Source organism: Trichechus manatus, unplaced genomic scaffold (assembly GCF_000243295.1).
Source record: "Trichechus manatus latirostris isolate Lorelei unplaced genomic scaffold, TriManLat1.0 scaffold00001, whole genome shotgun sequence".
Lineage (NCBI taxonomy): Eukaryota > Metazoa > Chordata > Mammalia > Sirenia > Trichechidae > Trichechus > Trichechus manatus.
In genome coordinates this window covers 41,884,763-41,899,268 of record NW_004443937.1, presented here as the reverse complement: position 1 = coordinate 41,899,268, position 14,506 = coordinate 41,884,763, and the positions used below count along the sequence as shown (strand labels likewise).

Here is a 14,506-nt window from a genome sequence, read left to right as displayed (position 1 = left end):
CCCAGCCCTGCGCCATCCCCATGATCAGTTGCAGATCAGACCATGTGATTCACAAGGTATTCATTGGCTGATTTTCAGAAGTAGATCGCCAGGCCTTTCTTCCTAGTCTGTCTTAGTGTAGAATCTCTGCTGAAACCTGTTCAGCATCACAGCAACATGTAAGCCTCCACTGACAGATGGGTGGTGGCTGTGCAGGAAGTGCATTGGCCAGAAATAGAGCCCAGCTCTTCAGCAAGGAAGGCGAGAGTTCTACCACTGAACCCCCCCTGCCCTTAGCGTTACTCATAATACCCAAAATTGGCGACAACCTAAATGTCCATCAGCTGGTGAATGGATGAACAAAATGTGGTCTGTCCACACAAGGAGATGCTATAAAGTAGCAAAAAGGAGCAAACTACTGCCAGGTGCTGTGACCAGAGCAGCCCTTGAGAAGATTTGCTCAGGGACAGACTGCTCATTGTGTGATTTCATTTATATGAAATGTCCAGAAAAGGTCAGTCTACAGAAACAGAAAGTAGGTTAGTGATTCCCTGGGTGGGGGGTGGATATAGGCATGACGGACCTCACTGGAGGAGATTAAAATGTTCTAAAACTAATTTACGATGATAGTCACACAACTTGGTAAATTTACTGAAGGCCATTGAATTGCACACTTGAAATGGGGTACTTATGTGATATGCAAAATATGCCTCAGTAAAGTTGTCAGGAAAAAAAACATCTCTAAGCAGGGTGCAGCCTAGGCATCTGCATTTTAGTGAGCTCGCCAGGTGCTTCTTACGTACTCCAAAGTTTGCGAACCACTAGTAACTCATTAAAACTCAAAATTACACAAGGAATTTTATGATGACCCTCCAGTTGGCGAGACCAAGCGAATGGATCAGATTTCTGTAGATTTAATTAGAATTTGTAAAGACTAAGTTAATTTTCTAGAACGTCCTTACGGCTTGCTGTGAATTAACTGCCAGAAATTTGTTTCTCTGTGCTCAGTTCGGAACAAGATAGTCACATTACAGTATTTTCGGCAAGTATTTTGCAGTCGGAAGAGGCAGTATTCAATTACATATAGAGTAGTTGGTGTGTGAAAAAATCATCCGTGTAATTTCACAGAAACTTTCCTTTTTTTTAATACTGCCACCTGAGGTATTGAATGCTTTTTCTTAGGTGTCTTTGAATTTGATTATTGCCAATTAGAGGTGGCAATTTATTCCCTACTCCCTCTTGTCTTCCCACAGAAAGGGGAGGGGAAGTGGTTTATTGATTTTCATGAAGCTTTTAAACCTGTAATTTTCTAATTCTTTATCAGTACACAGTATTACACAGCCGATTATCTGAAATACAGATGTAGGTGAATCCATTCACACTCTTGCATGTACATGGTTCAGACAGGCTTTCACTTCTAAGGACAAGTACAGAATGAAATACCCTCGGGTTCCCAAATGCTTTCTAATTGGAAGAAACCAAATTGCACATCATACTAAACTGCCAGCAAACGTTACTGTGCATCTGTTTGCGACTGTGTTTGCGGAGGCGAGGAGGAGGAGAAAGGATTGGCATCTCATCCAAGCAGACTGGGATTTGAACTTGCAGGTTGGTGCAAGGTGTTGTTTATATAATTGTAGAATTGTATGGCTGGAAGGGACACCAGACGGCAGTGAACTTTGCAGCAAGGGAGCTGAGGTCCAGGATGCCGAGCGACATGGCCTTGGGCAAGGACAGGGGAGTGCTCTGATGAAAAGCAACGGGCATTTTTAGAATGCCACTGTGTGCCAGGTGCTTTACGGAAACTAACTCAGTGAATCCTTGCAACAGTCTTCTGAAGCATTTGCAGACATGGAAGCAAAGCCTCGGAGAGACTAAGAAATTTGCACAAGATTGCACAGCCAGTGAAGATGCAGAATCAGGATTTGAACCCAGATCTTTTAAACTCCAAAACTCATGCTCTTTCCACTCTGCTTCACTTTTCTTTCCATTTGTACGGTTCTTCCCAGTGTAAAATGTTCCAGTTGCGTACATGATCTCATTTGACCTTCTCCACACAGCCACACACACAGAAAGGGCACACAGCATTACCTCCACTTCCCAGATAATAAAACTGAGGCTCAAGAGATTAGAAAGAAAAAAGTCTCAGTGTGAAGTCATTGCCTAACATCACATGACTAGTACCAAACCAAATCAAACCCATGGCCATCGAGTAGATTCTGACTCATAGTGACCTTGTAGGACAGGATAGAAGTGCCCCGTAGGGTTTCCAAGGAGCAGCTGGTGGATTCGAACTGCCGACCTTTTGGTTAGCAGCTGAGCTCTTAACTACTGCGTCACTCGTTCTCAAAGGATACTTCCTGGACCAGCATCATCAGGGAAATTGTTAGAAATCAAAGTCTCAGACCTACTCAATCAGAAACTCTGGAGGCGGAGTCCAGAAAGATTTCTGTTTTAACAAGCCCCCCAGGGGATACTGATTCACACTAAAGTTTGAGAACCACCTGGCTATTAAGTTGCAAAACTGTGACTTTTGAATCCTGGTTCAATGCTACCCATCCTGTACTTCTTTGAATCAAGTCAATTAATTAAATATATGTTTTCTGCACACCCACATTCTTCTCTTTGTGTTATGCCATTACCTCTTTTTTGGAATATAATTGAATGATTTTTTATATACCTCATTCCTTGTATATCTCTAAGTCATTTATTTCATATTTTTAGATCCATCTCAATCAATCATTCCCTCTGTCTCTCTCGCTCAGTATAGGGCATACCATTGTTGATTAGAACTGCAGGTGATTGGGTAGTGTTTGGGGTAATAGTGCAAAGTGCCGGCAACAGGGATCAATATATCATGATCCGTCATGATACCAGCCCTTTCCCTCAGTCTAGACCAGAGAAAATGCAAGTGAAGACATATTTTTCTTTTGATCCAACAGTGTTGGGCTGCACAGAGTAGGTGGATTTTATTCCTCCCTATTCAGATTCATAGGGAAGATTTCAAAATCCGGTTTCTGATCTTAATTCTGGTTTAGACTTACATCTTCTCATAGGAAAAATGGGAGTATCTGGCAACTTTGGACTCACGGAAGATGAGGCAACAATGGGCTACCACTGAGTAGTACCCACTTTCTTTACATGGAACGTGTGCTCTCCGATTTGCCACAGTCCCCACCACTCCCTATCGCATCTCTGACACTCGTGCTGAATGCTACTTGCCCTTTATCTTGGCACTTGCACTGTCCCTTATCTTATTGTAAAGGTGAAAGTGAATTTGTTCTTGGGCCATGTCTCTGCCAAGTGCTAAATCAAAAGCTAGACTATTTCTAAAGAAAAGTAGAAGAGACCTTTTTCCTTATGGAAATTAAAAGTGATCCTATGTGTTTAGCCAAGGAAAAAGTAGCCCATTCACTTTCCCTGTCTGGCCCCTGTGAGCATCTGAATTGAAGAGCCTTGTCTTTCCAGCTGGGAGGCAATAAGCTACACTAAGAGAAATTGCATCTTCATGCAAGACTGGCCCCAGAATGACTGGTAGAAACGTGATAGAACCCATCAGATACCTGTTGGCTTCTTTGTAACTTCTTCTCATCCATGTATTTTCCCCTGGGCGATGCTGCGCTTGGGCTTTGGCAGTAACCTCCACTGCGTGTGATTCTGTTTGCAGGTGGTGATCATGGAAGTCCAAGGCCTCAAATCCTTGGCCCCAAATCGCATTGTGTATTGCACAATGGAGGTGGAAGGAGGAGAGAAGCTACAGACTGACCAGGCCGAAGCTTCTAAACCCACGTGAGTTATGTTTCTCCACAGTTCATCTTCCAGAGAGGTGTTCTCATTGGCTTCATTTTGGTCAAGTCCAAGAGCAAGGTCTGCTTTCCTCAGAAGGTTCTAGAAGATGTGTGTTAGTTGGTGTTAGGTGTCGTCCAGTGAGTTCCGACTCATAGTGACCCGTGTACAACAGAACGAAGCACTGCCTGGTCCTGTGCCATCCTCACAACCATGGCTGTGTTCGAGCCCATTGTTGCAGCCACTGTGTCAATCCATCTCATTGAGGGTCCTCCTCTTTTTTGCTAACCCTCTACTTTACCAAGCATGATGTCCTTCTCCAGGCACTGGTTCCTCCTGGTAACTTGTCCAGACTGTGTGAGACAAAGTCTCGCTGTCCTCACTTCTAAGGAGTATTCTGGCTGTACTTCTTCCAAGACAAATTTGTTCATTCTTCTGGCAGTCCATGGTATATTCAATATTCTTCTCCAACACCATAATTCAAAGGCATCAATTCTTCTTTGGTCTTCCTTATTCATTGTCCAGCTTTCACATGCATATGAGACAACTGAAAATATCATGACTTGGGTCAGACATACCTGAGATATCTTTGCTTTTTGACACTTTAAAGAAGTCTTTTGCAGTAGGTTTGCCCAATGCAATCTATTATTTGATTTCTTGACTGTTGCTTCCAGTTGTGAGGAGTTTTGTTTTCTTTATGTTGAGGTGTCATCCATACTGAAGGCTGTAGTCTTTGATCTTCATCAGTAAGTGCTTTCAGCACTGACTTTGCTTTCAGCACTTACTTTGCTTTCAGCAACAAGGTTGTGTTACATGCATAACGCTGGTTGTTAGTGAGTCTCCCTTCAGTACTGACGCCCCGTCCGTCTTCACCTAGTCCAGCTTCTCGGATTGTTTGCTCAGCATACAGATTGAGTAAGTATGGTGAAAGGACACAACCCTGATGCACACTTTTCCCAATTTTAAACCACTCAGTATTCCATTCTTCTGTTTGAACGACTGCCTCTTGGTCTATGTACAGGTTCCTCATGAGCACAGTTAAGTATTCTGGAATTACCATTCTTGGTAATGTTATCCATAATTTGTTATGACCCACACAGTTAAATGCCTTTGTATAGTCAATAAAACACAGGTAAACATCTTTCTGGTATTCACTGCTTTCAGCCAGGATCCATCTCCCATCATCAATGATATCCCTCCTTGCACGTCCTCTTCTAAATGAGGCTTGAATTTCTGGCAGTTCCCTGTTGATGTGCTACTCTGCAACTGCTTTTGAATGATCTTCAGCAGAATTTTCCTTGCATGTGATATTAATATTGTTTGATAATTTCTGCATTTTGTTGGATCACCTTTTTTTGGAATGGGCACAAATATGGATCTCTTCCAGTCGATTGGCCAGGTAACTGTCTTCCAAATTTCTTGGCATAGACGAGTGAGCACTTCCAGTGCTGCATCCATTTGTAGAAACATCTCAGTTGGTATTCCATCACTTCCTGGTACCTTGTTTTTCACCAGTGCCTTCAGTGCAGCTTGAACTTCTTCATTCAGTACCATCGGTTCCTGATCATATGCTGCCTCCTGAAATGGTTGAACGTTGACCAATGCTTTTTGGTACAGTGACTCTGTGTATTCCTTCCATCTTCTCTTGATGCTTCCTGTATCATTCAATATTTTCTCCATAGAATCTTTCAATATTGCAACTCGAGGCTTGAATTTTTTCTTCAGTTCTTTCAGCTTGAGAAATGCTGAGCATATTCTTCCCTTTTGGTTTTCTAATTCCAGGTCTTTGCACATGTCATTATAATACTTTGTCTTCTCTGCCTGCCTTTTGAAATCTTTTGTTCGGCTCTTTTATGTGATCATTTCTTCCATTCGCTTTAGTTACTCGACATTCAAGAAGTTTCTCAGTCTCTTCTGACATCCTTTTTGATCTTTTCTTTCTTTCCTGTATTTTAATAACCTTTGCTTTCTTCATGTATGATGTCCTTGATGTCATTCCACAGCTCGTCTGGTCTTTGGTCATCAGTGTTCAATGTGACATCCACCTTGTTTATTTTTCAAACAGGATAGCTTGACTGCATTTTTATTTGACAGCCATAACAAGGATTCCAGTTCCTTCAAAGCAGAAAACCAAAGGAAATTAAAGAAACAGTCTTCTGTCTGGAGGCTTTGGGTATTCACCATACAGAGTTTAGTCCCAACTTCCATCCTTAACTATGATGTACAGAAGAGTTTACTATAAGTGTTTTTATTATGTTTTCTAAATAATATTTCATTTACAATATAATATTTTTTTTCAAAATATTTATGTGTACCGGTTATGACTATGTCAACAACGCAGTATGTTGCATTGGACACAAGGTGTTAATTCATTAAGTCAACACCTATTTGTCCCATGCTCACTGTGTGTGCACAAGGTGTCTGCACAGTGGAAGGAAGATGGTCATTGTTGTAATCCTGCAGAGCTTACTGTTTAGTGGGGAATCAGACAGTTAAATAACCACACAAATATATGATTACAAATGGTTAAAAGTGCATAGAAGGAAAGGGTGCTTTGCGAGCAGATCACAGGGGGACCTGAACCAGTTGTGAGGTGGGTGTTGGTAGCCCTTCCTTAGGACACACATGGCATCTGACCTGATATCAGAGAAGTGGAATGAGGGCCATAGAGGTTAAGAGAGCAGAGCACTTAAGGCCATGGGGTAGACAAAGGCAAGGAGGACTTGGAAGAAGGCCAGTGGACTGGGGTGCAGAGAACAAGGCGGGGTATGGTGCCATGAGCTGCCAGAGAGGCAGGTAGACCCTTGGTAGGCCAGGATGAGAAAGGCGTGGGGAAACGTGACGAGATCTGGGTTTTGGAAGGCTCGCTCTGACTGCAGTGGAGGGGGCCAGCGTCAGTGCAGGAGAGCGGGCAGGAATCTAGTGTTAGAGCCTACGAGAGAGATGATGCTTCATTCATCTGGGTCAATGGACTCTCAGGCTGCAAACATTCCTGAAGGATCACTTGCCCCCTCCCCTCCCTACCCACGGCCTTGCTCGCTTCCTTTTCTCTGTAGTTAAGCCAGCCTGGACTAATGAGCGTCTTTTCGTTGTTGTTGCTCATTTGTACGAGTCATAAGAGGGGAAGCCCTGGCCCCAGCTCTCTGCCTCTCGTCCCCCAGACCATTACGAACTGTTTGGCAGAACATGAATAACTTACCAGGATGCTCAGACAACACAGTTCAAAGAAAGCACGGAATGTTTCCTGGACTAGAGAAAAATCGGAGGGCATTGTGTGCCTTCAAGTGGTTCTTCACGTGAATGGGCAGAGGCTTCCGATGCTCAGAAGCTGGGTGAAATTAATGAGGCCGTGGGGAAATAATGGAAGCCAGTACAGCTTGTCACACACCGTCCTCCCTCTCTTTCTAAAACTTTTTTTTTTTTCTAACCGTGGCCTTGAATGCAGTTCCTTTTCCACTGCCAGTGATGAAATCTCAGTGTTCCCCCACCAATCGCCATGGCCTGATGCTTAGCAATGCTGCTGTGTTAGATTGCACTGTTTGTATGCCCTTTTTCATGAGGTGTGAACTATGGGAAGAAACTCTCTGGGGTTTCTGCCAGCTATTTAAGATGCTGGGCCCAGTGTGGTGTCACGAAGAGGGAGGAAGAAAGAAGAATGCTCTGATTATTTGAACAGGTTGTTGTTTCCCGTGGGCTATGTTAACTCAAAACACAGTTCATATTATTTTACTGTGTTTGTAAAAATGTTGTGAAAGTGAAGTCTGACCTCTTCTGACTTCACAAGGAGGAGGAAGAATCAAGATCAACAGCCCAAGGTTGATTCCTACGAGGCGGGGATCAGAAACGCCTCCTCTCTCCGCCATCTTTCCAATTCTGATACCAACTGTCCCTCCCACGCACTGTCTACTTCTCTGCTGGGTTCGATAATTCTTTGCAATGGCCACACAGAACTCAAAGACCATACGATTATGGGGTTTGTTAGGGAAGGAACAGTTACAATTCAGGCTCAGGAACACTCAGGATGTAGTTCTTCCATCAGGACAGCCTCTTCCCAGCCATGCTCACAGGTGCGCCTCTCTCTGGCCCTCAGTCTCTGCCCAAAGGCACCCAGCTTTCTCCGTCCATGGGCTGCGGGCCAGAAAGGCAACCTCACTGTCTCCTGCTGCCAGGTCTCTGCTGCCCGTCCCCCCACCCCCTTCTCACTGTCTTCAGGGTTATAGCTTAGTCTCTCTCTCTCCATCTCTGCTTCCAGGAGCTTCTTGGCAGAGGGATCCTGGGTCCAAAAGACATGCTGGCTCCTGGCTGTTCTTCTTTGGTGGTGGTGGGTGCCTCTATTTCCTACCTCCGGGATGGCTCATTTCAAGCCCAGTGGGATGGCAAAAGTGACCAATCCCCTTGGTGGGCTACAGTTACCACATGTGCACGGTCCTGCCCAATCACCTGGGTGGGAGTTACAGGATCATGGCTAGAAAGACCACACACAGAAGTGATCTATGACACTGCAGTATTTTAGGTTTCTGTTGCCAGGGTGACTCATGAGTTGACTTTCATGGGCTTATGAATGTGTAAAACAGAGTGTCAGATTCAAAATAAATGTGGCCTGCTTGAGTCTACCTACGTGAAATACTTATGCTTCGTATACACATTTCCTCATGTGCGTCATTACATCCGTACACATAAACATCTCACTCTGAAACATTTTACCTTTCTAACTAGAAGTATACTTTTTTGATTTCTTTTCAATCAGTGAGTGGGTATTATCAAAATGCCACAGAAAGTTTGTTTTTAAATACATGAAGAATGCAGGTTTCATGACCAGGGTCAAGTCAAATCAATCAGTAGTGGCTACCTGGAGGGCTGTGTTGAGAAGGATTCTGAGGCCAAATCTGTACTCAGAAGAAAATAGTGCTATGATCAACTAGTGATGTCTGCCATGGAAGAGGAATATTTTTTTTTTTTTAGAATGTCTGCAAGGAATTTGACTTGTCTTTTTTTTCAACTCTAGTCACAATCCAGGAGGACATTATATAACTGGTTTGTTCAGTAGTGTGTGGTTTTTGGAATACTTGTTGTTAGCTGCCATTAAGTCAGCCCCCAACTCATGACGACCCCCTGTATAACATAAAGAAACGCTGCCCTGTCCTGCACCATCCTCGTGATCGGTTGCAGATTGAACTGTTGTGGTCCACAGGATTTTCACTGGCTGATTTTCAGAAGTAGATCACCAGGCCTTTCTTCCTAGTTTGTGTAAGTCTGGAAGTTCTGCTGAAACCTCAGTCAGCATCATAGTAACATGCAAGCCTCCACTGGCAGATAGGTGGTGGCTGTGCATGGGGCGCATTGGCTGGGAATTAAACCCGGGTCTTCTGCATCTCTTGCGTGGAAGGCAAGACTTCGACTACTGAGCAACCATGTAGAATACGCCAGGAAAAGCAAGAAGTGGGGGTGGTAGCATGGCCAAGTAAGTCTGGGAAATGCAAGATATCGTATCTCTTTCTGACTTATTCACAGTGTCCATGGACATTTTAAAGGCTTTGAAAGTTTCCGACAGTGAATAACCCTGTTTATCTTCGTTTTTCTGAGTTTCCCAAACTTATTTCAACTACTGCTTATTAACGTCCATTGGAAATATTGGTCTGTATTGACTGTACCCAGTAGTGGTGGTTCTGAGCTCTCTCTGGCCTCCATTATCAATGCCGTCTCTTCCCTTAAAACCAGGGCTCTCCCAACATGGTCCTTTGGAGCAGTTACGTAATTAAGGATACTGTGTTCATGAGTTAAATCTACTTCCTGGTTGGAAAAAAATGACGTGTGTGTGTGTGTGTGTGTGTGTGTGTGTGTGAGGGAGGTGGGGCAGAAATTTTTATACTCTCAGCTAAACTGGAGCTCCCACTCGTCCTTCATTTTATCAGACCGTCGGTTTGCTACCTGTGGGTTATTTTCAAGCAGACTGACTATCCTCTCAAATCTGTTGTCCTCTTTTCCTGGGTTTTTAACTTAGAAAACCAGGACAATGCAAGATCAAGAAGTTTTCAAGGGGTGTTTATTAAGAAGTATTACCTCCATTTGGCAACGCGTGGTTTCTGCTCCTGGCAGGAAACCATTGGGGCTGCTGAGCAGAAGCTGTTGAAGCCCTGTTAATAGGTGTGCAGTCCGGGCAAGGAAGGGGAATGGAGGCGGGAAATGCTGTGCGGGTTCAAGCACCCAGACACATTTGTCCACCTCCTTTGAACTAGAGCAGAGGGCTTTTCTTGACATATGGCCGCATTTTTCAAAGGCTGGCACTCTTGCCTCTGCTGATACAGAAGATTACGTTCGGTATTGTTAAGGCACGTCATTGAGTAACAGATCATGTGGTGAGGAAGTTACTCCTTTCCTAAGTATTTTTCAGTATTTTGGGTCAGATCAAGGAGAAAGTTTCTATTTGGTGCTAAACCAAAAGCCAAACCCGTTGCCGTTGAGTTGAGTCTGAGTCACAGCGACCCTATAGTACAGAGGAGAACTGCCCCATAGGGCTTCCAAGGAGCAGCTGGTGGATTCAAACTGCCCACCTTTTGGTTAGCAGCCGAGCTCTTAACCACTGGGCGACCAGGGCTCCAGTTTTGTGCTAACTTTTCTGCAGTTATATTCCTCTGAATTAAAACCAAGGATGCCACTTGGCATTGGATTATTTAGCAAGCGCATCACTCCCTGACCAGCCCTGGGCTTCGTGAAGCATGGATTTCATCACTGCTGTGAATTACAAAACAGAAACTGATCCCTGCCATTTTCCGAGGGAATAAGAAAATAAATGCCCCAAGTGGGAAGTCTGGCCGTAGGCTTAGCGTTTTTAAAGGGTACCTTATCCAATGAGACTCTATTTAAAAAAAAAAAAAAAAAAAAAGCAGTAATTTTATATAACATCTTTCTTCTATGAAATATATTATTTGTCCTGATGGTACAACTCAGAATGGAGCAGGCTCATTATGCCAAATTATTCATAGAAATGGAGTCCTATTAAATCGCCCCACAGCAAGTCAGTCCCAAAGTCAGAGAGGAGGCTGCTCACTCCAATCCCTTGCCTCGTGTCATTTTCTTAAAGGTACTTCCTTCCTCAAGGTGACCGAAAATGTTTTTGTGTACAAGGCCTTGGCATGGTTTGTATGGAAATAGACTCTCTCTCGAATGGCTGTTCTGAAATTTGGCTGTAAGTGAATTATATGAAAGGAGAGGCACCTGTGTTCCCTTGACAAGTGTTGCGGGGTGTTTTCCTCATGTCCAACGCTGAACGAGTGGCTGAGCTACATCCGTGAGTAACGTAGATGGAGCCGTGGCCTCGTGGAGCAGACGTTCTAGTAAAGGACATAAGCAATAAACAAATGAACAAAGAAATGCAGTAGAGAAGAACAGATTGTAACGCGTGCTCGGAAGGCAATGAGCAGGCTACTGGGGTAGAAAGTAGCGGGGGTGTGGGCTACTCTGGTGGCCAAGGAGGCCCCCTCGTAGGAGGTAGTGTGGGAGTTGACAGCTCAAAGATGACAAGGAACCAGCCATAGAAGAACCAGGGACAGAGCATTCTAGGCACAGGGAATAGCAAGTGCAGCGGCTTTGAGTTGGGAAGAAGCTTGATGTGTTTCTCGCCCAGAAAGGAGAACGATGTGACGAGATTTGTGAGTAAGAGGGAGCGTGTCACAGGAAGTCTGAAGAACCGGGCAGAGACAGCTCGGTGCCTTATAGGCCACACAAAAGGACTTTGAACTTCACTCAAGACCATGAAGATGCACTGGAGGATTTCAAGCCAAGGAGGGTACAGTTGGATTCACATTTTGAAGCCTGAACTATCTTTAAGGACCAGCATAAACTTGGAACCAAAAGTATATTTGTCAGCAAATGGTTATTGAGCACATGCTCTTTGCCAGGCACTAGTCACCTAGTTGGAGCCCCTGGGTGGTACAAACAATTAACACACTTGGCTGCTAACTGAAAGCTTGGAAGTTTGAATCCACCCAGAGGCACCTCGGAAAAAAAGCCTGGTGCCTACTTCCAAAAAATCAGCCACTGGAAACCCTATGGAGCACAGTTCTACCCTGACACATATGGGGTCACCATGAGTCAGAATTGACTCAATGGCAACTAGTTTAAATAGTAGTGTTAGAGAAGTGAGTAAAATAGATGTGGTACCTGAAGTCCTGGGGCCAGGGAGAAAAGTTAACTGGGAAGAATACCAGTGACTGCATGCAGATTGTTCTCCAGGAGCCACTGGATCTTCTGAGAACTTCAGAAGCTGCCACCTGGAAAGGAGAGTGAGGCCTCCTGAGAATCTCCTCTCCTCTCTACCTTCCTAGATACTCCATGCTCAAGTTCAAAGTCATCATACTGAGTGGGAACCTGGGGTGCCATTTCTCTTGTTTCTCCTTCCTGAGAAAAAGCTCACCTTCTTTCGAGGTTAAATTCAATCCTAAGTGGTAAAGGCCAACACAAACCCAGAAATTCCATTTTGGTGGGAGCCCACAAGTTTGTGTGAGTTGGTAGAAAACAAAATTAGAATCACAGTTTGGGAAGCTCAGAGACCGTCCTGCCTCTCTACCAGAAGGCTTGGTTCAAAAGCCCTAATGTTTATTTCAGGACAGTTTTTGTTTGTCTGAGAGCTGGGATGGGAATAGAGGCTGGCTGATAAGACCAAAAACAGTAGTGTAGACAGAGGAAAGGAATGGGGGGTACTAGAGAACAAACTTTGAAGAGGGAGCTCTGAGCACTGCTCCATCATGAATTTGTTGACTTGCCTTCTGTAAGTCAGCAAGCCTTTCTGGCCTCACCAAGTCCTGATAATACCCCTTCTACCCCAACAATGCTATAAAATTCTTTCATCCAGTGGGCCCAGATTAAAACAGTCATGGCGTAACATAAGGCAGAGTTTTCAGAAATTACAGCTCCTAGTTGGTGAAATTTCTGGAGTTGGTATGTATTCCAGAATTAGATGATCAAGTCATGGCTGGTATTTGGCAGTTAAGCACTGATGTTCCATCCAAATGTGAAATAGTCATAAAAGTTCCAATTTCATGAGGAGTCCAATCTTAGGTAGGTATGAAAGAAGGATATTTATTTTTAATAGCCCTTTAAGGACTAAGTGACTGGTAGATCCATTTCAGTTCTGATGCAGCTCCTTGAATGTCTTGCCTGAGAGAGAACCTGACCTGCTACTTGGATCTAATACTGGAGTGACGTGAGAGTTGGACTCACTGGCCATCACTGTTCAGTGGAAATGCAGTTCAATACCTTTCTCCCAAGTGTGGAAAACCATTTTACCTGTAATTTAGTGACTAAGGAGAATATAGGAGGGGGTGCCGTGTAGTTACTTACCTGTAATGATGGGATGCAGTCCAGAAGCTCTAAACCCTCACTAATAAGAACACAGGAGAGGCTTGTTTTGGATTGGTCAGTGCATAGAGGCATATAGTGTCATGGACAAGAGCACACCAGCAGGAGCCAGAGCACTGGGTCCACATCGCAGCTTTGGGAGGGTTACTTCATTCTTTGCAAGGCTTCCAACTGGTGCATTTAGGTTCAAACCCCTGCTGAGAATTTTCATTTCTAACAAATTCCCTGCTGAGAATTTGCATTTCCACCCCAGATATACTAAATCAGAATCTGCGTTTTAACAAGCTCCCCAGGTGATTCTTGTGTATAACTTCCTGGGAACTCGTTAGAAGCTCTGACTCTTAGTGACCCAGTTTCCACATTTCTTGTGGCAATAAAGTACATTAGTGTGTATAAAATACTTAAAACAGTGCCTGTCACATAGTAGTCACTATGTATATGTTGACTGTAATTACGATTCATTCTTGCTTGGGGGATGGAGGGGATGGGAAAGAAGGTGGCCTGGGTATAAACAGTAATTGCTAACATTGAGTCAACACTTTCTGTAGGCCAGGTGCTGTGCTGAGTATTTCATAGTTATCATCATCTTATTTAATGTGCCACAGAAACCTATGACATAGGTACTATTATGATTCCCATTTTACTAGTGTAAATATTGAGATCCAGAGAGGTTAAGTAACTTGGTCAAGGTTGTACAGATAACAAGTAGTTGAGCCAGGAGCCAAGTTCAGAACCTATACTTTTAACCCATTCTGCTGTCCTGCCTTTCTTAAAGAAATCAGAAAATGAAGGTGTTTTAATCAATACTGTGTACTCGGCAAAGCTCTCTAAAGGGCTCATTTCCTTTCTGTAAATTCAGTTGTTTTGTGGGTTAAGTCACCGGCCCTGTTTAAATGGTGATGAGCGTGTTGGTGCTGTCACTCCAGCACAGGCGTTCCGCCTCGGGGCAGGCCCTCGCCCTTTGGCGCCGTTTTTAAAACCGCCCACATGAGCGCTGTCAGGTGTTGGGGTGTGAGTCTGCAGAGATGCGCCACGCCTGGCGCCTGCTCTTGAGGAGCTTACAGAATCCCCGGAGAGCCACTGCTGATAATGATCACCATTGCTGTGGAGATCGTTATCCACAACAGCTGCGGCTGCCATTTATTGACATCTGCTAGGTCCCAGGCACTGAGCTGGATGGGACCGTGTGGTCAAGAGTCAGACAGATCTGGGTTTAAATCCCAGCTCCACCAGTCACTAGCTGGGCCACTTTAGGCCAGTGGATTCTCCTCATTGAGCCTCAGTTTCCCTAAATGTGGAGTGGAGACAGTAACACAACCTGCCGCATGGGGTTGTGGTTAAAAAATCCTGTGACTCACGTTATTTAAGGGCAGAGTTCAGTGCC

General features: G+C 44.3%; 1 protein-coding gene across 1 annotated transcript in view; it reads left to right on the top strand.

Annotated features, from left to right (window-relative positions):
- Nucleotides 1-14,506, top strand: part of CADPS (calcium dependent secretion activator) — a 548,960-nt gene that overhangs the window by 271,601 nt on the left and 262,853 nt on the right. The window contains 1 exon segment of the mRNA XM_023727714.1: nt 3,647-3,768. Within this exon segment, the coding sequence (XP_023583482.1) occupies nt 3,647-3,768 (122 nt within the window).